The 25,266-nt window shown below is 37.4% G+C and overlaps 1 protein-coding gene and 1 long non-coding RNA gene across 4 annotated transcripts in view; one reads left to right on the forward strand and one right to left on the reverse strand.

Annotated features, from left to right (window-relative positions):
* Positions 1 to 22,878, forward strand: part of LOC118280449 (uncharacterized) — a 50,687-nt gene extending 27,809 nt beyond the window's left edge. For 2 of the 3 annotated variants that reach the window (XM_050702198.1, XM_050702199.1), the window contains exons 2-9: positions 8,220 to 8,355; positions 9,999 to 10,095; positions 11,732 to 12,347; positions 13,751 to 13,846; positions 15,169 to 15,237; positions 16,421 to 16,504; positions 17,187 to 17,266; positions 17,915 to 18,865. In XM_050702198.1, the coding sequence (XP_050558155.1) occupies positions 8,220 to 8,355; positions 9,999 to 10,095; positions 11,732 to 12,347; positions 13,751 to 13,846; positions 15,169 to 15,237; positions 16,421 to 16,504; positions 17,187 to 17,266; positions 17,915 to 17,938 (1,202 nt within the window). In that variant the 3' untranslated portion in view covers positions 17,939 to 18,865. Of the gene's footprint in view, positions 1 to 8,219; positions 8,356 to 9,998; positions 10,096 to 11,731; positions 12,348 to 13,750; positions 13,847 to 15,168; positions 15,238 to 16,420; positions 16,505 to 17,186; positions 17,267 to 17,914; positions 18,866 to 22,622 lie in introns of those variants that run through there. The other variant, XR_007706646.1, reaches the window with a different exon arrangement.
* Positions 188 to 25,266, reverse strand: part of LOC126912042 (uncharacterized) — a 186,540-nt gene continuing 161,461 nt past the window's right edge. Inside the window, exon 2 of the long non-coding RNA XR_007706658.1 lies at positions 188 to 250. This is a non-coding gene — a long non-coding RNA (uncharacterized LOC126912042). The remainder of the gene's footprint in view (positions 251 to 25,266) is intronic.

Genomic DNA, 25,266 nt, shown 5'->3' on the forward strand with positions numbered 1-25,266 from the left:
TTGACCCGAGAATCAAACTACGACCTTGAGGTTAGCAGTTATGCTCGCGTTTACTGACCTATACGTGATCGCGGAAAAACGTTATTTTTGTCGGGTTTTTTAAATGGAACTGCAATTCTCAGTAGTTGCTCTGAGTCTGTTTATTTATTTTTTATTTTTTTACTTTTAATGGGTCGACGTTTGGCCGCTATCTCGCCTGATGGTAAGTGATGATGCGGCCTACGATGGAGCACGTCTGCCCATAAGCAACCTATTCACTCGGGCCTTGAAGACACCCAGGTTATACCCATCAGGAAACACAGACTCCGGCAAGGAGTTTATGAAAATACACGATGTATTATAGTTTACTAGCGACCCGCCCCAGCTCGCATGGGTGCAATGGTGATATATTATGCATGTATTATACATATAAACCTTCCTCTTGAATCACTCTATCTATTAAAAAACCGCATCAAAATCCATTGCGTAGTTTTAAAGATTTAAGCATACAAAGAGACATAGGGACAGAGAAAGCGACTTTGTTTTATACTATGTAGTGATGTCCGTTTCCAATTTATTTTGGACTTATATTATGATGATTTGTCACCACCTCTACTCTACCCGCGGGTGTGATTTTTTTATTTTGTCATTTAAGATAACAATACTTAGATAAAACTAATCAAAGTTTAGGAGTGGGAGCAAATACGTCATTTCTACGTATAAAACGTACCTTCTAGTGACGATACGCGATATTTCAAATTAATACATCTTCGAAGGTATTGGTTTCAGTAAGAAAATAAAAAATACGCGTCTAATGTTTTAAAACAATCAAGATGGACATTAAAATAGATTTAGTCATCTACCCTATTGACGGGTAAAGCGCAATAATTTACCTTGAGCCGGCTCGAAGGAGTAGGAACGGGGTCGTGTTTAGTCAGTAAGAGTCTGACACTCCCATCACACCTCGCCCAGGGCGGTAGACGACATTCGATGATCTCCCCTCTTATAAAAAGCTCTCAAGAATAGTCAAAGCGATCAGTACAAATAAAAATATATTTTTTTTATTTTTATTTTTTTATAACGTCAGGCCTTATTTACCGAAGGGGTAGGCAGAGGTGCACATTATGGCACATAATGCCAATTTACCCCCACATTTCACAATCAATGTTATAAGTCCCATGTAATAGGAGGTGAGACTATTGCCATATACCGGGCACATTTCCAGACTCCGTGCTACTACTGAGAAATTTTCGAAAAAACCGAAAAAAGCCCAGCAATACCTCGCCCAACCCGACTAGTGACGAGACCCTTTGCCCGGCAGTCGCAATTGCAACCACTCGGCCAACGAGGCAGTCAGTAAAATAAAAATATATGTATTGATATATAAGTTTCATAATATTATGACTTACGATTAAGATTTCTGTAATAATTGACTTGTGATATATAATTGTGTGATAAGAGCCGGTTTTTGTGATAACTATCGCGTTGCAGTTATCATATATATGTATCTAACACGGAATTGTATGTTAGGTATATATGTATATGTGTTTAAATTTTTATATCTTTAAAATGTCTTTTGTGGACCGACGACATCGTCAGAGTGGCGGGGAGCCAGTGGATGCAGGTGGCGGCTTGTCGTTCTACGTGGAGGACTAAGGGGGAGGCCTTTGTTCAGCAGTGGACGCCTCTTGGCTGTTGATGATGATGATGAAACGTCTTTTGTTTGCATATGTTATACTAGACGTGCCCGCGACGTAGTCAGCGCTGAAAATTGTGTGAACTAGCTTTTCACTCTTCATTATCATCTTATTAGCCACAAGACGTTCACTGCTGAACATAGGCCTCCTCTAATGACTTCCAGACAGGCCGGTTCAAAGTCAAAGCATTTATTTCAATCAATACCTACTAAGTTTTTAAAGTGACATGGTCACTAACACTATTATTAGAACTTATGACGGGATATTTACCATGTTTATTCACTTCAATGAGTTTCCAATATTTCGGCACTGTTGCAAGCGCCATGATCACGGATTAACTAGTTAATCCGTGAATAATAAGTTCTAATAATAATCAATACTAAATTAGGCACTTTTGAATCGTCAAATTGAATTTTCCGTCAGTCAGTCTGTCAGTGGAGCTAGGTTGAAAGCGACCTGCATCCAGCTGCTCCCTGCGACCTTCATCAGGTCGTCTGTCCACCTTGTGGGTGGACATCCTACGCTGGTTTTCGCTCATAGCTTCAAAATTAATGTTGCTATTTATCCAAAATATCTGAATCGTACTCTATTTTTGACGGAAACTCCATAGGTATATCCAGTCCAATGTCAAAAATCAACCTCAACAACAATTTTGGAACTGAGTTCGCTTATTATTTTCAATCGTTGGTAGTTTTCGTCGACGGTAAGCTGTATTTTATCAATGAACATGACAGTTCACTGCTGGACTATAAGCCTCCTCTACATAAGAGGCGTTTGACATAATCTCCGCACTTGCAGGCAAGTTCAAGATCGCAGTTTAAAAGGTTCAGTTTTATCAGAGAGCGTATGTTCCCGATCTTTGTAAATTGTCTTGTTCCTTATTCGGGTATAAGGCACCCAAGGGAAGATCAGCATTGGTGATAAATATATGCTTTTTTAATAATAATACCAGTATTTTCCCGACACGAGACACAAAGATATTAATTCAAATAATAAATTTATTTAAATATTTGTGGAGTTGCATGTCTGAATGACTAATTTACATCAAAAACTGGTTATATCACTCTTTTTTTTGGCTATTTTGAAGTCTTGTCTGTTCTCCGTCTAGCCATTATAAAGGCAATTACTAAGTTGCATTCCGGAGCTGCGGATGACCTAATGGGTCCCCATGACTCCAGTTCTCTAGTGATCTTCCTCCAGTTCCTACTTCTCCCGCCTTGAGCGAGGCGAGAGGAAGTGTCAGACTCTTACTGACTAAAAACCACCCCGTTCCTACTCCTGCTTTTCGAGCCGGAGCCCCGATAACCCGCTAGGTATTCCACAGCTCCGGATAATTTTCTCAGCTTAGTTTTGTATATAAAGAGCGAAACTAATGATCTAATCACATTTAAAAATTACGTCATCCAAATATTTAATGGTTTCTGACCTATACGTCCTTGTCGGAATTGGTAAACGATTATTTTTGTGAAGATTGGATCATCATCATCATCATCATCAGCACGTTTCTGTCTACTGCCTCTCATAGGTCTTCTCTAAATAGGTCTCTTCTAGTGACTTCCACATGTGACATTAGTGACATTCGGTTGAAAGCAATATTGAAGCCGGCCAATCAGAGCGTCGAACGCGCTCTCGTTTCGTTTACTTTAAACGTAAAACAAACTCGTACTAAGGGTACTGATTGGTTGGTTCATTCGCGCCGGCCAATCAGACCATCAAACGCTCTCTCGTTTCGATTACTTAAAACGTAAAGTAAACTCGTACTAAGAGTACTGATGCGGTGTGTTCCATAACACACACATTTCCATTCAAAACATAGCTTAGCTGAGTCCGTTTCTACCAGTGCTAATCTATTTGTACTAGTTAATGAATATGATTGGTGGAAGCCAAACGCATCCACAGCAACGTAGCATAACACATTTCTGGGGGAAAAACACCCTTATGATCTGCCAATGCTGAAACACTTTAACCAATTACAAATAAAGTGTAGGAGAGTAATGCTTCAGCACGAATGGGCCGGTTCGACCGGAGTGATACCACGGCCTCACAGAAAACCGTGAAACAACGCTTGCGTTATGTGAGTGAAGTTACCGGAGGCCCAATTCCCCCCTTCCCAATCTTCACAATCTCCGATTCCCCAACAACCCTTAAATTTCTAACCCCGAAAAGGCCGGCAACGCACTTGTAACGCCTCTGGTGTTTCAAGTGTCCATGGGCGGCGGCGATTGCTTACCATCAGGTGATACGTTTGCCCGTTTATTTATTAAAAAAAACTGAACAATAAGAAGTTTCGCGATTCATTTAAATGTAACATGTTAATTATATTATCGAGTTTTTACAAAATATAATATAGTATAATGTATATACTGTTACAAATATATTAAGGACAACGGCGAATGTTCCAATATGGTCATTTTGTGGTTACACGGGATGTGGTTATGCGGGAAAGACCCATTGCGTCATTGATAAAGGAATTAAATCTATATTTCTTTGTTGTTGATCGACCTTGACTTGTTAATGTATTATGTAATGAGTTTCTTTTTTAATTTTGATCAATCCATGATGAAGGGTCCTTCTGTGACTTGAAACTAGTTGAGCTTTTCTGAGTCATTCCTGTTCGTCCACACCACGTCGTCCGCACCCCGTCATCTCACGTCTAGTTTAGGAGTTCATAAAGAAAATAACTTGTAAAATATTATTTCCTTTTTTTATTGATCGGGGAAAATCATCCAATGACTTTTCTCGCCTTGGGCGAGGCGAGAGGGAGTGTCAGACTCTTACTGACTAAAACCACCCCGTTCCTACTCCTGTTTTTCGAGCCGGAGACCCGGTAAATCCGCTAGGTAGTCCGCAGCTCCGGATAAAATATTATGTACCTACTTAGCTTTATTACTTTAGTAAGGCAAATACTTTAATAGTACATACCCAGTAAATCTAAAGTCTTTTTTGCGTATTTTATACTAACCAGTGTGCAAAATTAAAATGTGTAACATGCTATTATACATTTATGATTGACTAGCTACTTACGCGCGGTTTCACCCGCTCTGCTCGGCTGCTATTGGTCATAGCGTGATGTTTTATAGCATATAGCCTTCCTCGATAAATGCACTACCCAATTCAAAAAGAATTATTCAAATCGGACCAGTAGTTCTGGAGATTAGCGCGTTTAAACAAACAAACTCTTCAGCTTTATAATATTAGTATAGATCTGATGTGATTCTATTCGTGTGATCTAAAAATGGTTGTTTCCGATTTAAATGTGAAAGTATTCGTATTTTTTCCTATACATCACAGGAAAGATGGATAGGAAAATACGCATGTTGTATCTGTTTGTCTAAACACGGGCTCGGGAATGTATGTTAGTTAATCGTTAAGGCAAAATAGAGATAGGTAGACCGCAGCTCCCGATCGGGCGTCAGCCTTACTGGGCCCCATCTGTGGTGGTCTGATAGCTCTTTGAGGCGCGCGCGGAACGCAACGCGACGCACGCACGCGTCTGGTTCTGAAAGCCTAGTACGAGTTTGTTTTACGCTTAACGTGATCAAAACAAGATTGGTTCATTCGAGCCGGCCAATCAGAGCGCCGAATACGTTCTCGTTTCGATTACTTTAAAAGTAAAGCAAACTTGTACTAAGGGTACTGGTTGGACGGCGAGCTACCCTTCAGCACTAAGCATTCGATTCTTATTCACTTTTTTATGAAATAAGCCGGTAAACGAGCAGACGGGTCACCTGATGGTAAGCAATCGCCGCCGCCCATGGACACTTGAAACACCAGAGGCGTTACAATTGCGTTGCCGGCCTTTTGGGGGTTAGGAATGTTAGGGTTGTTGGGGATATTGGGAATGGGGGTAATTGGGCCTCCGGTAACCTCACTCACACAACGCAAGCGTTGTTTAACGTCGGTTTTCTGCTCGGCCGTGGTATCACTCCGGTCGAGTCGGCCCATTCGTGCCGAAGCATGGCTCTCCCACACTTATTTGATTCATACGCGTTTTGTTTTTATCCTTATATCTAAAGACTAAAAACCTAAGTCAATCGAGCGTGACTATAGCCGATATTTGCGCACGTATACACATGAACATCAAAGCTGAACTTCGAGCAATGAGTCAACCGGTTACAAGGATAAAGTAAAAGTAATAAATAAATTAATTCTGTAATATTCTAACTCATGTTATTATATTAATGTGTTACTTAGAATTGCATGGAAATAAATCATGTTTTAAGTATCCGTGGTGTTTGGCGACTGGGCTTCTCCCAGTTGTGCAGTCATTCTGTCTCCTGTATTAAATTCACCGAGGGAAATGGAAACTATGGTTTTCTTTTTCTTCTCCTCTAATAACATGTCCCTGGGACGTTGGACTTCAAGTGTTCCAGTGTTTTTATGGTTGTATCTACTGTAGATACTGGCTTACAGGAGTTGCAGCGGTATAGGAGATTGTGGTGGGCTTGTCCCATTAGAATTATATTTTTAAGTGTCTGTAGAATCTTGCTTCGACACGAATTGCTTGGCTTGATCGGAGTATCACGGTCTCACAGTACACCGACGTGAAACAACTACAGCGTTGTGTTTCGTCGTGTGAGTGAGGTTATCTGAGGCCCATATATCACCTTCTCCAATCCTTTTACCCCCATTCCTTAAATCCCTTACCACCAAAGGTCGGTTGATCGCTTACCATCAGATGATCCGTCTGCTCGTTTGCCCTATGTATTTCACGAAGAAGATCCATTTAGTCGTTTTGCTTTAACAAAACGATGGATATACATACAAACTTTTGTTTCATCACTACATAGTATAAAACAAAGTCGCTTTCCGCTATCTGTCCCTATGTATGCTTAGATCTTTAAAACTACGCAACGGATTTTGTTGCTGTTATTTTTTTAAATACGATAGAGTGATGAGTGATTCAAGAGGAAAGTTGTAATAATAATGTACAATTATGCGTAAGAAGCTGCGGGCGTTTTTTAATGGGGGAAAATCATCCAATGGCCTTAGGCGAGGCGAGAGGGAGCGTCAGACTCTTACTGACTAAAAACCACCCTGTTCCTACTCTTGCTTTTCGAGCCGGAGCCGCGGTAAACCCGCTAGGTAGTCCGCAGCTCCGGAAAGCCTAGCTAGTTAGTTGTATTATACAATTATTATTAGTAAATCTTTAGGTACCTTTTCAAAGCAATTAGTGCCTAAGTAACACACATTTTAATCTGATTTTAATAAGTATTAGGTACAAATACAACCGCCTAAACGGATGCCTAGTACCTAATCGTATCGATAACACAGTCCCCTGTTAAGATACCTATTTAAAAATGTTTTGAATTTAATCTCTATATACCTATGGTTGTATGACTCAGCGTAGGCAAGTAGGAATAATAGTTTTTACGGTATATGTCGGTAAACGATATCCGGAGTTGCGGACAACGTAAATGGTTACCGGGGCTCCGGCTCAAAGCAGAAGGAACGGGGTGGTTTTTAGTCAGTAAGAGTCTGACAATCCCTCTCGCTTCGTCCAAGGCGGGAGAAGTCATTGGATGATTTTTCCCACCTCAAAACAAAAGTCGGTAAACGATGAAAATTATCAAAATTTCGCCTCTCGCCGCTGGGTGAGGCGAGAGGGAGTGCCAGACTCTTACTGACTAAACACCACCCCATTCCTACTCCTGCTTCGAGCCGGAGCCCCGGTGACATAAACTTATGATGACACTACTATGCATTATTGCACTAAGAATGACAATGATTCATTAAGGGTACTGATTGAAAAAGAGTAACCTATGGAGTTTCTTGCTCGTTCTTCTCCATAGGAATCTACACTTTGGAACGAGCAAATAGAGCAACTAGAGGACTGACCGACAGACAAACATTTTGTTTTCTTTATATTGTAATATTTGCTTTGACGTTCAAAAGTGCCTTCCCGGTCTATTTGAAATTAATAACTTTGACTTTGACTACAGTACAATATTCCACTAACAATCACAATGACTCATGTAGGGTATCAAAGTTCATTTTTACAACAATATGTTAATTATAAGCCTTTGTATTTTGAACCCTATGTCGATAGCACAAGGACATATCAATTAGATATGTGGTGTCAGAATTTCGTGACCAAACGTACTTCCGATTCTTTTTATGGTATAAGCCGGTAAACGAGCAGACGGATCACCTGATGGTGAGCAATCGCCGCCGCCTATGGACACTTGAAACACCAGAGGCGTTACAAGTGCGTTGCCGGTTTTTGGGGGTTAGGAATTTAAGGAATTCAAGATTTGTTGGGGAAATCAGGGATTGGGAAAGGGGGTAATTGGGCATCCGCTAACCTCACTCACACAACGCAAGCGTTGTTACACGTCGGTATTCTGCTCGGCCGTGGTATCACTCCGGTCGAGCAGGCCCATTCGTGCCGAAGCATGGCTCTCCCACACTTAAACCTTAGTATGTTTGGAACGTGGATCTACGCGAGACACAATGTGTTTTCTATTGTTATCTCATATGCGGTATATGAGAGGTTAATTAGTGATAACGATATAAGTACTAAACGGATCTCTTATTTTGCAGGGCAATGGAAGACGTTAAGCAAAGATGCCGTGCCCTCCCAGAACTTGCCAAAGCTGAACCCTGACGGCACAGTCATGGTTATCAGGAAGAGTCGCACTGTCAAATACAGGGAAGGAAAGAAGGATGATATTCATGGGTGAGTACACAGACATTACTGCCTCGTCAGTCGACAAGGGGGCTTCTCTAATAACATCTTCTGATTTAATTTTATTATGTTATCGGCTTACGTATTGTTTTGACGAGGAACTCGACTAGTTTCAAGCCATGCTAGAGGCTCAGTCGACTTCCTCGTCAAACATTACGTGAGTAAGCCGATAACATAATAAAATTAATTTAGTATGTCTCACGAAAGTTACAATAAAATCATCTTCTGTTTTATTTCGTTGCTGGATCCAAGACAGTTATTCATGTCCCTGGGACACAGGACATCAGTGTTCCGGTGTTTCCATGGTTGTATCTACTGTAGATCCTGGTGCACAGGAGTTGCAGCTGTATGGGAGGTAGTGGCGGGCTTGTCCCAAAAAAAGAGGCTTGGGTTCGATTCACGGGTCGAGCAAAGTATTATTGGGGGTTTCTTTCGGTTTTTCCAAAATTTCTCGGTAGTAGCACGGAGTCTGGAATTGTGTCCAGTATATGGCAATAGGCTCACCCCCTATTACATGGGACTTATAACACAAATGGTGAAAAGTGGTTGTACATTGTATAGCGGCATTACATGCCGTAATGTGCATTCTCTGCCTATTCCTTCGGTGATAAAAAGGCGTGACGAGGAGGCGTGTTTCAATAAAATACCTCTTCTCGCTTCTGATATCATCAATCTTTTTATGGAGAGTGGCAAACGTGATCAAACAGTAGATTAGGTTTACAGGATATTTTTTGGGCAGTTTTCCTCACGAAACTGCGTCTAATTTTTAGTTTCTTTTCCTGTAAACTTTTGTAGTTTTGGTTGTTTTATGACGCAACTGACAGATATCTTAATTCATTCACTTGAAACGCATCAAAATAGTCCCTACTGGCAATTTTTTTGATGGGGAAAACGAAAAAATCATATGACTTCTCCCGCCCTGGGTGAGGCGAGAGAGTGTCAGACCGCCACAACCTCCCGTACCGATGCATCCTGTGTACCAGGATCTACGGTAGATACAACCATGCAAACACCGGAATCACTGAAGTCCAACGTCCCAGGGACATGAATGACTGTCTTGGATCCCGCAACGAAATAAATCAGAAGATATTATTATAGGAGAAGAAAAAGTGTCAGACTCTTACTGACTAAACACCACCCTGTTCTTACTCCTGGTTAGAGTCAGAGCCGTGGTAACTTATAGCGACTCTACTAGCATACCCCAGCCCAGGTGTGAACCTTGGCTTTAATTTTTTTTATGTAACAAGCCGGTAAACGAGCAGACGGATCACCTGATGGTAAGCAATCGCTGCCGCCCATGGACACTTAAAACACCAGAGGCGTTACAAGCGCATTGCCGGCTTTTTGGGGTTAGAAATTTAAGGATTGTTGGGGAATCGGGGATTGGGAAGATTGGGAAGGGGGGAATTGGGCCGCCCATGGAGACTTGAAACAGGCGTTACAAGTGCGTTACCGCTTTTTGGGGGTTAGGAATTTAAGTATTGTTGGGGAATTGGGGATTGGGAAGATTTGGAAGGGGGAATCGGGGATTGGGAAGATTTGGAAGGGGGAATCGGGGATTGGGAAGATTGGAGGGTGGAATAATTGGGCCTCCATTAACCGCACTCACTTATATTTGTTTCATAACGTTTCAGAGAGAAGACAGACAAATGGCCAATGAACCTTGGACCCCACAGTGTGCTGCAGACCACAACCGACCCACACATGGTCTGTGACCCACAGGACAATAATGTGAGTTAATATCGTATTACCTGTTCGCTACAAGTTGAGACCTCTCTGGAATGTGTAACAAAATAATTTTTGTTCATAATTAATTAATAATACAAATAATGTCGACAATTAGTATAAATTGACATTTAAATATTACATACACATCGACAAACTAGCATTATTATTATTTATTTCATATTTTTTAATATAACATATTCGCACAGAGGTCTCATCTTGTCGCGCACGGGTTATAATTCTGAAGGACGTTTTAACATAGTTTTCTAATCCTCTTAAAATCTTGGTAAATGTAGTGTAGGGTTACTCCAGCTAGGTGGAGTGATGATTCATGTATTCAAGTATTTATTGCATCCATAATGTACACATTTTGAAAAAAATTGCAACGCCTGAAAAAGTCATACTTACCATCAGGCGAGATAGCGTCCAAACGTCGGCCCATTTAATATAAAAAAAAGTCCGTTAAGCTGTACATAACATTTAAATTAAGACTTTAACATGCAAATAAATATTTTGAGCCTGAGTTTACACAGGTGTTGGAAATATACAGTATTTAGTCACAATTATGGACCCTGTCGGGCACAGCAATGATATCCGCTGTTTGACTGGCTTTTTTTTTGGATAAGGGGCCATCCATAAATTACGTCACACGTTAAGGGGGAGGGAGGGGGTCGACGAAGTGTGACATTGTGTGACAAGGGGGTGGGAGGGGTCCTAAATTTTGTGACGTCACATTTCAATTATTATAATCTAACTCCTTAAAACACGAACTTGGAACTATTATCGAAAAACTCATGTCATGTTATGTTAATTTTACTAAAAAAAAGTAATTGAAATAAAACAAATTTCGGAAATGCTGTTTTAATTAAAACATTATTTCTAGATGTAGGTAAAATTATAAAATGTGACGTCACACTAGGGAGGGGGTGGTCTCACAAATGTGACCAATTGTGACAAGGACGGGGGAGGGGGTCAAAAATCATGAAATTCGTGTGACGTAATTTATTGATGGCCCCTAATCATCCAATAGCTTCTCTATTCATCTCTTGACTAGTTTATTTAGATGGAAGAATCTTAACTAATCCTTTTGGTGTCACTTCTTAGTTGGTTAAAGCCAAAATATCGTTAAGTGGCCTCTATCTTACAATAGGAATGATGACAGGGTATGAAAATTAAAAATCTATTTAGTCTGTCAGTTAGGTAATGGAAAAATATTAGACACGTATTTTTTTATTTTGTCATATAAGATAATATATTATAAATAGCAAATGCGACATACCTACGTATAAAACGTACTTAGAAGTGACGTCACGTGACATTTCAAATCGATATATCTTCGAAAGTATTTGTTTCCGTAAGAAAATAAAAAATACGCGTCTAATATTTTAAAATAATCTACAAAACCGTCATTTCAATGAAAATTGAAAAAATTATGCCCGAATACTCAAACCCTACTCAATTCTAAGACGTTCTCAAATGTAGTTCTGCCACTATCAGTTCTTTATAAAATGACAGATATAGCACGATAGTTAAATACAACTTAAAATTCGAGCATGAGTATTCGGGCGTTAGCCATCTATCTTTCTATCAATTTTATTACGAAATTAGACTCTTAAAATAAAAACAATCTTCTCCATTTCAGCTCTCATACCGCTACCCCACATTAAACACAATGAATCTATCCCCTCAAATAACAAACCCCCATCCCTCTATGAAGCCGAAGAAACAGGATGCATTCATGCAAACCGATCCAGTGCAGTCAGAAGATGACGACTCACAACCGAACAACAGTTACAGCGAAGTATCAGAGAAATATCCAGAAATCGACTATCAAACCTACCAAAAAGAACAGGCATACGACAAAAAATATGAAGCTAAAGACTACACGAACAAACCAGACGATTACATCCCGCAAACAAACGAGGAATATAATAAAGAAGCTGAGAAATACGCTTTAGAAAGAAAATCTCTAAACGGATACGAGAAACCAGTTGATTTTCCGAAGCAAGTCGACGGTTATCCGAAATTGGACGCGTATCCGAGCTTCGAGAAACCGTTTCGTCCCGATTACGGGTTCCAAAATTATCAGGATAGTGTGGAGATTCTGAGGAATCAACAGCATAATTTGCAAATGCTTCAAGAGCAACACAGGATCAATGAAAACCAGAATTTCTTTAACGAAAGTCATATAAAGCAAGAGATTGACATTAATGTGGATGATGACAAATTCGCTTATGAAAGGAGTAAGGAACAACTTGGTAAGTCTTTTTATTTAGTTTTAAAGAAATACAGCGTCAATTAACGCCTTTTATCTCCGAAGAGGTAGGCAGAGGTGCACATTACGGCACGTAATTTTTTTAAAAACGTTGCCCCATATTAGTATTTTCTCCTGTGTCGTGTGTGCGTTTACAAACATACAAGTTCACATACACATGACACCCAGATCCGGAACAACAATTTGTGGATCACACAAAGTGTTGTTCCGTGCCGGAATCGAACCTACGACACGTTGCACGGCAGCCAGTTGCCCAGCCACATCGCCAACTGTGCAGTCATATAATGCCGCTATACAATGTACAAGTTTTTAAACTGATATGGTCACTAACACTAACATTAGAACTTAAGACGGGATATTTACCATGTTTATTTATGGAAACTCATAGACATAAATAAACAGAATAATGATGACTTTGACAGTTCAATTTAACGTTTCACAAGTGCCTAATAAGGTTTAATTAAAATGAATGACTGAAAAAAAATAGACCCTTAATCCTAGTATTACTACAATCGCACTTAAAACGACTCGAAGCTATTATTTTACAAATAAATGGATTTTTCTTTTAAACAATTATGTCAATCGCATAGTTGGTTCCCATAATATTATTCATATATAGTATATGTTTTAAAACACACGTATTATGACTATATGTGCCTTTTACTATAATAGTAATAGTACTACTACATGAGAATTGTGTATTTTTCATCATATATGTACTATATACTTGGGATCGTGTTTTCAAAATATGTCGGCGTTACGCCAGAGTAGAATGATTTAGCACCGCTAATCTTGTCGTGGGTGTCGTATACCCGGTTAGGATAATGATGGTATTTAAGTGGGACCTATCCTAAGGACCTATCCTACAGTAGCTACTTCCGTAGTTTCACTAGCTGCTCGGCTCCTATTGATTGTAGCGTGAAGTTTTACAGCCTTCCTCGATAAATGGACTATTCAACACATAAGTATTATTAAATTCGGACCAGTTGTTCCGGCTATTAATGCGATCAAACAAACTGTTCAGCTTTTTAATACATTACAAACTCAGTTTTGATTCGTATTTTTATGATAATCTCCAACTCGCATTGAGCAAGCGTGGTGATTAATGCCCAAACCTTCTCCGACTGAGAAGAGGCAATCGCCGCCGCCCATGGACACTTGAAACACCAGAGGCGTTATAAGTGCGTTGACCGGCTTTTTGGGGGTTAGGAATTTAAGGGTAGTTGGGGAATCAGGGATTGGGAAGATTGGGAAGGGGGGAAGCATGGCTCTTCCACAGCATTTGGTCAACAGTAGCCACTTATAGGCTGTTGATGTGTGATAATACTTGTCCTCATGTGTATCCGAGTTCGATTCCCGATTGAGTTGTTCTATCATTACTTGCAGACGCAGACATGTATACTTCAAGGAGACTGGAGCAGCAGCGCGCCATCCTAGAACAGATACAGCACCAGGTCAAACAGGAGCCAGACACTCCTAATGGTAAGGCTTCATTATTTTTATGGTATTTTAGGGAACAGAGAGTAAAGTTCCCTAAGCAAAGGAGGATCCTCCGACCAGGCGAGGTGATCATGCCTGGCGGGCTTTCTGCCCAACTGTTGTTCGTTGGGATTTTCTATCCGTGTTAATTCGCATGTAAACTTCGTATGTGCGATGCAGGATATTTGTGACGTCATCCATTGATTTGCACGTCGATAGTCTGTGTGTGGCTTCTGTCATCTGTCACTTGTCAGAGTGTCGCCACAGTATAAGCCGGTAAACGAGCAGACGTATCACCTGATGGTAAGCAATCGCCGCCGTCCATGGACACTTGAAACACCAGAGGTGTTAAAACTGCATTGCCGGTATTTTGGGGGTTAGGGATACTTATTCATTGTTATCGTATAAGCCGGTAAACGAGCAGATGGGTCACCTGATGGTAAGCAATCGCCGCTGCCCATGGACACTCTGGAAACGCCCATGGAAAGACACTCCTAATGGTGAGGCAAAACTTGTTCATTGTTATGGTATAAGCCGGTAAACAAGCTTTTATTCAGCTTTTGCCACTTAAAGGCTATTGATGATGATGATAATAATGAATAATGAATTTGTTATGATATAAGCCGGTAAACGAGCAGATGGATCACCTGATGGTAAGCAATCGCCGCCGCCCATGGACACTTGAAACATCAGAGGCGTTACAAGTGCGTTGCCGGCCTTTTGGGGGTTAGGAATTTAAGGGTTGTTGGAGAATCGGGGATTGGGAAGATTGGAAAGGGGGAAGTAATTGGGCCTCCTAACATCCGCAACACTAGAGGAATGACTAACAGTGGTTGAATGCGTAGAGCTGAAGATTGAGCTCAGTGGCGGGATATTTGGTCGGTGACGGCGACCTCTCGCGTCCGGCATTGATTCAGGCCATGGTGCGGAGCGGGGGGACTGGGATGCCGTCTCCTTTTGCAAAGCAGTTATGCTAACTAAGGAGGAAGCGGGGCGCGTGAGGGAATGATCCTCCTCACGTCCCAGCCGTCGCAAGAGACACTGGAGAGCCACAGTAGAGAGCTCCAGAAATGTGGAGATGGTGAAATACTGAATCTGTAGTCGACTAAAATCAGTCTTATAATTTAACACATTGATCGCCGTGGTGATCATCGGTGACCGACGTTAGCGGAGGATTTGCCTTCAACAGTTTTCTATTGCCAGTCAAAGACTTAAATAACACAATATCTCTTTTCTTTACTTTTCTTTTATTAAACTGATTATCAAAACGTACCTAACTTTAATATTTATAAAATAACTAATAAATAATAATATATGTGTTCCAGGATGTGAGAACGTGATGCAGCCACAGGGCAGTCCGTACTACCCGACCAACAACCACAACAACGTCACGGGTATGTCACACCCAGTCATATAATACTATTATACAGTAGTAGCTACTTCCTCGCGGTTTCACCCGCTCTGCTTGGCTGCTATAGGTCATAGCGTGATGTTTTATAGCCTATAAGCCTTCCTCGATAAATGCACTGTACAACACAAAAAGAATTATTTAAATCGGACCAGTAGTACCGGAGATTAGCGCGTTCAAACAGACAAACAATCAAACTCTCCAGCTTTATTATATTAGTATAGATGGAGATCACTCCGAGAGATATGACTTAAATGAAACTACAAGTAGTACTCGTCCACAGAAACATAACACATTACACAACTAAATATTTCAATGAAAACAGATACTGCGAAAAATATTAATTTTAAATAAAATAAATAATTAAGTTAATCAAGTATTAAATTCTGTATGAACAGCTCCATATTCCTTGACCACAGAAGAGCTGTAATGTTGTAGGTTGTCTAGGAATGTTACGGACATGCGGCGCGGCTGTTATAATGCCGTATTTGTAAAGACTGCTCAAATTAACTCAAAGGAAAAATGCACTTTTTGGCTTATCTTAAGGGCCTATTTCGCTCATTTTTGTATATTGTCAGCCAAGATGATAACAAATATGTTGTTTAAATTAATAGTCATAAGAGGTTTCCTCGTACGGGACCATCCATAAATTACGTCATACGAATTTCATGATTTTTGACCCCCTCCCCCGTCCTTGTCACAATTGGTCACATTTGTGAGACCCCCCCTCCCTAGTGTGACGTCACATTTTATAATTTTACATCTAGAATTTTTTGAGTGTTTCGATAATCTCTAGTTCCAAGCTTGTGTTTTAACAGTTGGATTATAATAATTGTAATGTGACGTCACGGAATTTCAGACCCCTCCCGCCCCCTTGTCACATAAAGCCACACTTTTTTTTTTTTTTTTTTACATTTAATGGGACGACGTTTGGCCGCTATCTCGCTTGATGGTAAGTGATGATGCGGCCTACGGTGGAGCACGTCTGCCCATAAGCAACCTATTCACTCGGGCTTTGAAGACACCCAGGTTATATACCCATCAGGAAACACAGACTCGGGCAAGACTTGAACGACTCCCTCCCCCCTTAACGTGTGACGTAATTACTGTATATTAGTATAGATATAGTAGTATAAATAGTATTAAATATGTATGTCCGTATGTTACAGGCGGTTACTACGAGCAGGTACCCCGGCCGGGTCCGGAGATGCTCATCGCCAAACAGAACGCACTCGCCGCGCACACGCAGCTATGTGAGTATACTCACTACACTCACTACACTCACTCACTCACTATACTCACTACACTCACTACACTCACTACACTCACTACACTCACTACACTCACTACACTCACTCACTCATCGTCATCTTATTTCTTATGGTATTAGCCGATAAACGAAGAAGCGGATCACCTGATGGTAAGCAATCGCCGCCGTCCATGGATACTTGAAACACCAGAGGCGTTACAAGTGCGTTGCCGGCCGGTAACGTTTTGGGGGTTAGGAATTGTAAGTGTTGTTGGGGGATTAGGGGATTGGGGATTGGGAAGAGGGGTAATTGGGCCTCCGGTAACCTCACTCACACAGCGCAAGCGAGAAGTTTTGAGCAAGCGTGGTGCTCAAACCTTCTCCGAGTGAGAAGAGGATTTCACCTTATACGCTTTGACTTTTTTAGACCTTAGGATTTCTTTGGTCAACAGCTTCCACAAACTTAACTAGCACAACTCTACATTTTGGAACAGGCACCTAGCTTCACTGATTCTATTTTGACGTTCCAAAAGTACCTTTTTTGAGGATTAACTGAAATAAATATTTTGACTTGTTTTTACAGTACCTACCCTTAGTTCGAGATTGCTTTACGTTGAACGAGATCGAAACGAGAGCGCATTCGGAATATAAAATATAGTATAATAATGATGTTTGTTTGTGTACAGGGCAAAACACAATGAAGCGGCCATTCTTCTACAGTGAAAGTCCGCACTACAACACCACGCCGATCCTACACAGATACGAGGTAAGCAGGCTCCATACAAATCATTATTCGATTCGAACCAGTAATTTTGGAGATTAGCCCGTTCCAACAAACAAACAATAATAAGATTCAACAGTGAAACTATGTATTATGTATAGTTTTATTGGACATAACACTAGATTCTTCCGAGTTTCTTTTTATTAAATAAATAAACAAACACAATGGTTATCCATTGCATAAAATGTACACTATACCCCGGGGGTAATTTATATTTCTAGTAATATTTCTGGGAATTTTTTAAGTAAAATTATTACTGACTGACACGCGAATCCTACCTAGCAACCCCGTGACTCACTGAAAAAATAGTTTTCATTGGATTACACAGTGGGACGGCGGCTGGGCAACTGGCTGCCGTGCAACGTGTAGCGGGTTCGATACCTGTTCGGAGCAACTCTTTGTGTATTCCACAAAATGTCATTCCGGGTCTGGGTGTCATGTGTATTCTTATACTTGTATGTTTGTAAACGCACCTACGACATGAGAAAATATTAGTGCCGGCCAAAGTATTTTTTAAAACAAATCTTGTGCCTTTACTGGGAATTTCGTAAAAAGTAATGTTATTGCCCGAGCCCCGAATCAAACCTGAAATCACGTGAATTACTGGAATAAAATCTTTTTCTTTTGTTTCAGGACATCCCAAGAATACTTCAGTGATGAAACATTCCAAAGTTTCGCAGAAAAAACCTAAAATTAATGAAGAAATAAAAAAGGTATATTGTATAAAAAACAAAATAATTCTCTTCGCGACGATAATCTCTATATCGTTTTATTTTTTAAATAATAAATAATAGTTAATAATTAATTATTACCTATTAATAATAATATATTTTTTATTATTATTTTTAAATAAATTATAAGTTTTATTTCTTTTTAGCGCGCGGTCCCTTTGTAGTTGAATATTATAAATTATAAATAAATAGATCGTATATTTATTTTTGTTATTTTTTATTCTTATTATTATTTTTTATTTTTATTTTATATTTGTAAGGGACCAAACGTTAAATTACTATGCTACTTGTGATATATATGTTTGTTATTAGTATTAAATGGGAGTATATTTTAGATTTTTCGTTTTTATATAAGAAATATATTAAAATTTTTGATTTCGTGAAAGAATAAAATAGTAGACATTTTTTACTCAGGACTAGTTAGTTTTAAAAGGAATAGGGATGATGATGGGGTATGGAAATTAAAAATCTATTTAGTCCGTCAGTTAGGTAATGGAAAAATATTACGTACATACATAACTTCACGCCTGTCTCCCATGGGGGTAGGCAGAGACACTGAACAGGAATTTTGGGAATTCTCATGTTTTTTTTTTTTACTAGAACCTATAACCCATTGTCACAATGTCACTTGTATCTCTTTGTTAAAAAATTTCGTGTATAATCTATACTAGCGACCCGCCTCAGCTTCGCATGGGTGCAATGGTGATATATTACGCATGTATTGTACATATAAACCTTCCTCTTGAATCACTCTATCTATTAAAAAATCCGCATCAAAATCCGTTGCGTAGTTTTAAAGATTTAAGCGTACAAAGGGACATAGGGACAGAGAAAGTGACTTTGTTTTATACTATGTAGTGATTAAAAATCTTTGGAAATTCCTGCTTCTCTTTAATGAAACACGGGAACTCCCGTCTCTAGTCAAAATACATACAAAAACTTGCCAAACTTATCACTACATAGTATAAAACAAAGTCGCTTTCTCTGTCTCTATGTCTCTTTGTATGCTTAAATCTTTAAAACTACGCAACGGATTTTGATGCGGTTTTTTAATAGATAGTGATTCAAGAGGAAGGTTTATATGTATAATACATGCATAATATATCACCATTGCACACATGCGAAGCTGGGGCGGGTCGCTAGTTCCTAAATAAAGAGTTAAAAAAAAGAATTATTCTTTCACCAATATCTTTATCAAAAATTAAATAATTAATTGTCCCATTTAATACTAATCACAGATAATTATTAACATAGTAATTAATTATAATAATTGTATCTTATAAATAATTAATAATACATATAAATATAAAATTAAACAAGGATTTGTACAAATTATGTAATTATATACATATATATCAGTATAATATGCTTCTTTTCAAATTATATTTATTTCGTATATGCCGTATTTAATGTGCACCTCTGCCTACCCCTTCGGGGATAAAAGGCGTGACGTTGCACATACATATATTTATTTCAGTCTGTTTGTGTGTTTGTAAATCTCAAATTTTAACGTTAAAATACTGAATAGTTTTCGAAAAATGACACAAACGTATGTTTCTAGTTCTCAATTAGTTCCTGATATCTTTTATGGTTGAAATACCATAGTTTTTTTGCATAAAGCAAGTACAAAGAGGAGATGCCATAATGTGATTGTGCACTGTGACACAAAACACGGTCCTGTCCAATGATATTATAAGTAAAAAGGTGTAGATAGGTTATAAGCGCTCAGAAAGTGTCACATTAAAATATGGACAATAGGGATGATGACTGGGTCAAAAATAAATTATTACAACTTTTCCAATACAATAAAATATTCAAAAATAATCACACTCTCATTCATAAATATGATGAACTTTTTAATTTTTGATTTTTCCTAGCTAAATTTCTAGAAACAAGTCTGCTATTTGACGTCAAAAACTTATGACGTCATAATAGAGTATTTCGTACAAAGTTCATAGAAAATATAGTTTTTGACGTTTCGAAAAAAGTATTGAATTTGACTAGTAGGAAACTAGCCTATTGGCGCAGTGTTTGTAGTATGGGACCGCTAGATGGAACATAGAGAGGGGCGCGGTTTGTAACGTCCCGCGCTCCCCGTAAAGTGTCACGTATTATGTTAAAGGGAAATCCAGTTATGGCATCTCCTCTTTGTATTTGCTTCATAATTTGTTATAAAACAATATTTCAACAATTTCTAAAGTTGCCAATATACTTGTTTAATTTATATATATAACTTATAAGCATTGGTCGGAATTAGGTAGAGTTATTTATGTACTTGCATCGAAATGTTGATATTAATGTGGACCTTCCTGAGATTTCTAATGAACAATTCTGTGTGGCCAACAATATTACAACTAAATAATAATAAAAACGTCAGAGATAGACATAACTACAAATGTGGCAACATCTTTGGACGTCCGATGTCATTGATGTAAGTTTGGCAACGTCGTGTAAAAGTAGTTTAAATTGTGTAAAAGTAAATAACTTTTTATTTAAAAAATCACGGGATTTTTTCTGCTCTTTAAAATTAATCTCGGGTTTTGAGGCATATCCACTTTATTGTTTCGCTGTATAAAATCAGTGTAAGTACATGAATAACTCTACCTAATTTCGACCTCTGCTTAAGTCAAAAATATATATTATAATTATAAACTTTATATTTATATAATAATACATCTATTTTTTTTATTTATGCGAAATTTTAATTAATATTAGGTGTATAACTTTTAATTTTTAAAAACAAATATCTCTGAAATCTGATTTTCAAGTTGTTTTCTTTTATTTTGTAGAATTTTAATTTCTTTGTTTGTTAATTATTATGAATCTAATATAGATTATGTATAAATATATTTATAATATATAAACATATTTATTTTTTAAGTAGTATTTCTTGTTTAACGTGATTTAATGTTTTTTTTTTAAACTGTGTGTGGGATTTTGTAGGATTTTCGAAATTTATCTCTAAATCTAAGCATTTATTTCAATTTAACTATTGAAAGATAAATAATATTGTCTGTTTAACAGTACCCTTAGTACGAGTTTGTTTTTCGTTAAACGAAAACGAAACGAGACCGCGTTCGGCGCTCTGATTGGCCGACGCAAATGGACAGACCAATCAGAGCGCCGAACGCGGTTTCGTTTCGATTTCGTTCAACGCAAAGCAAACTCGTACTAATGTTAGTTACTTTAAAAGTATATTTTTCTAAAATCATGTTTGAAAGTCGGTTTGTAGATATTATGGCTGTTTTAAAAGGATAATAGGCTGGTCCCTAACTCCTTTTTATATGTTATAATTATATTATAAATTATAATTCTATAACATTTCACACATAGTAAACTAAGGAACGATTCTAGGTATGAAGATGATTTTAAATAAGTGTTTTTTTTTGGAAACTAATATTTTTTTTTATAATGACGTAAATGTCGGTCAAAATATCAATTCTCCCTAAAATTGGTAACGCACTTGTAACACCTCTGGTGTTGCGGGTGTGTCCATGTACGGCGGCGATTGCTTACCATCAGGTGATCTGTCTGCTCGTTTACCGGCTTATAAAATAAAAAACTCAATGTATGGATTTTACATAATTTTTCAATCCTATACATTGATTTTTCTATATTATTATTAAATCTGATATTTTTTAAAAAGACGTCTTTACAAAAAAATATTAGTTAAAAAAAAATACATATTTTAAATCACTTCAAAACCTTAAGAGTCGAGAGTTTGATATTATTACTTTTTTTTTGTAATTTTTAAAAGAGAAACATATAGAAGTGAATAGTTTTTAATCGATTTATTAAATATTAAATAATTGACATATAGTTACCAGGATCCGTACATGTTTTATGCCATTTTTTAAGCTCTTTTTTTGTATATTTTTTTTATTATTCGTTTTAAAATAAAATAAAAGGTATCGGGCGGTGTTTTGAAACGTTTAAAAGAAATATAATTGTTATTAAATTCGTTATGTATAATAATATCTGTTTTTGTCTAGTTTTAATAGTGTTAAAATCGAATTTTAATCATGTTTTTATTTTTTGTGAGACATACTAATTTAATTATTATTTTATCGGCTTACTCACGTAACTGTTTGACGAGGAACTCGACTAGTTTCAAGCCATGCTAGAGGCTCATATTCATGAGCAGTCGAAACTAGTCGAGTTCCTCGTCAAACAGTTACGTGAGTAAGCCGATAACATAATAATTAATGTTTTTATTTAATCAAAAATTGATCAAGGTATTTAATTATTTTTAAACTTACATTTACTTTATAAATATCTAAATCACGTATTCTACATATTTCGAGGGCGCCCGATTAGTTTCAAACTACACCGGGGCCCTTGAATACATGAATACGTTATACAAACTTTATTTATCTAACCATAGATATTATACATACATGTCGAATTGATATTTTTTTTGTAGTCGGTTAAAGAATAAGTACATACAAAGTAACAAAAGTTAATCCATTAGATAATTTAACTCATTTTTTTTGTGTGTTCAAAGTTTTTTGACTGGTCTAGTTAATCTATTAAAATTGTCATCTAATCTACATACAATAGGGATGATGACGGGGTATGAAAATTTAAAATATATTTAGTCCGTCAGTTAGGTAATGGAAAAATATTAGACACGTATTTTTTTATTTTGTCATATAAGATAACAATACTTGCTTAAAACGAATCAAAGTTTAAGAGTGGGAGCAAATACGTCATTTCTACGTATAAAATGTACCTAGAAGGTGAGGTCACGCGACATTTTAAATCGATATATATATCATCGAAAGTATTTGTTTCCGTAAGAAAATAAAAAATACGTGTCTAATGTTTTAAAATAATCTACAAGACGGACATTAAAATAAAAATTAATCATCTACCCTATTCAGATTCTTAGATTTTATTACATACTTCTTTTAAAGACAGTCAACAAAATTTGCTCACCACCTCGTTACCAACTAAATATATAGTCAACTACAGTTACCAGTTAACTATACATAGTTTTAATAGTTAACTATAAACTAATGTTTAGTCAAAACACCGCCTGAATGGATAATTACAGCTTTGGGTTCAAGGATGTTAGAAAGCAATTGTTACGCTAATGTAGGTCATTTATAATACCACTATAATAACATCTTATAGTCAGTTTCAAAAAACTATACATGTAGCTGTAGATTTGTATACTTTTTGGGGGTAAGGGGGATCGTTGAATGACTCCTCTCGCCCTGAGTGAGGCGAGGGGGAGTGTTAGAATCTTACTGACCAAAAACCACCCCGTCCCTACTCCTGCGTCGAGCTAAAGGCTTGGTAATTCAAGCAAGGTTGATCGCAGTCCCATTAGGATTTGCTTATTAAGAGTCTTTGGAGCTGCGGACTACCTAGCGGGTTACCGGGGCTCCGGCTCGAAGCAGGAGTAGGAACGGGGTGGTTTTTAGTCAGTAAGAGTCTGACACTCTCTCTCTCCTCGCCCAAGACGGGAGAAGTCATTGGATGATTTTCCTCCCTCAAAAAAGGGTCTTCTTCCACGGTGGCTTTTTGTAGCGATACAGTAATGCCATTGCTACATTGCATATTTGTTTAATTTTTTTGAGGGGAGAAAATCATTCAATAACTTCACCTTTAGAAATACATAAGCTCCATACAAAATGTGATAAAAGTATGTCTAGTAAGCAAATCTACAGATAGATAAGTCATTGAAACTGGCGGTCAGTTGTTTCCAACTTGCGAATGTGTGTTTAATTGTATGTTTTCTTACATTTTCTTTTCAGTTTCTTTTGTAGAAACAAATTGATAATTTATCTGGCAAACATCTAATCTGCAATAATATATGTTTATTGAAGCAAGTCAAGTTAAAAAAATAAACATAGATTCAGTACAGAGACAGTAGCTATAAATTGTTATGTTATCGGCTTACTCACGTAACTGTTTGACGAGGAACTCGACTAGTTTCAAGCCATGCTAGAGGCTCATATTCATGAGCAGCATTCTGCGACACACAACGCGGCGATTGTCGCGTTGCTACTGGTGAATATGAGCCTCTAGCATGGCTCTCTAGCAATATCCCGTTTTGAGTTCTAATGATGTTATGTCATATCAGTAACAAACGTAAATGTATAACGTAAACCAATGGTTACTGTCTCTGTACTGAATCTACATATTTTTGTTTTCTTACCAGTCCTTAAAATGTATAGAAAACATACGAAATATCCATTCGTGAGTCCATATTTTCTAGTTTTTTTTTGTACTATTGGTCAATATTATTGAAAAAAAGGGGGAACTTTCTAAAAGAAATTATATTTTGTGAAAAGAATAAAATATTTTTTAAAAAGTGATAATTTATCGAATTTACGTGGCATTGAATAAAAAAAAGAATAATTATGAAAATGATGATGATGAAGAAATTGTAAAAAAATTTAGGTTATAAGTCAGAAAATTTTAAATTTTTTAAATTCTAAAAGTTTAAATTTTTAAATTGTATGTTTTTGGTCACAAGGAAATTTAAATTTTCGTTGAGAAAGAAGTCTTGCCAAAGTTTTGTTTTTTTTTTCTTGTTTTTTTTTGATTGTTTATATAAATAAATAAATAGGTGATCAATAGTCATTTTTTTTAAGAAATTTTTCGTAGTTTTTAAGTCTAAAGTTATGGGCGCAGGGGCACTTCACATGACTTATAACTTTTTTTCCATATTTTTTTTGGTGCTCGAAAAAAATTTTCCAAAATTATTTTTTGCATTTTTTTTCTAAGAATGTGAGTACAATTTCTTTAAATTGTCTTGGTCAACGCACAGTAGAGAAATCGCTAGATTTTTTTTTATATAATTTTGTTTGAAATTTTTTGAATGTAAAAAAAAAACTTTTATTTACGTAGCTTAAGTTTTTAAAGTAAGGAATGTGGGATAAAGTTAGGGAATGCGCGAAAATTTTATATTTTTGTGTTGTTTTTTTGTTCTGATATTAATATAATTATTGTTTTCGGTCGAAAATTTTGGATATTTTTTTTTAATGGAGGCGATGTTTGAAATGTTATATTTTTGAAGCGCGCTACATAGACCAAAGCTGTGAAATAATGTAAAAAACGTTGAGTAAGATTAAGAATAAAGTATGCTTTTACACAAATATGTATATCATTGTTATTTTTTTACTCCCTCACAAAATCCTAATTCCCGACCACCACGTCATCAGTTTCCGTCCACTGCTAAATAGACCTCCAATATCTCACCACTAAGCTCGATCTTCAGCTCTTTGCATTCTTGAAGAAACT

Source organism: Spodoptera frugiperda, chromosome 21, assembly GCF_023101765.2.
Source record: "Spodoptera frugiperda isolate SF20-4 chromosome 21, AGI-APGP_CSIRO_Sfru_2.0, whole genome shotgun sequence".
Classification (NCBI taxonomy): domain Eukaryota; kingdom Metazoa; phylum Arthropoda; class Insecta; order Lepidoptera; family Noctuidae; genus Spodoptera; species Spodoptera frugiperda.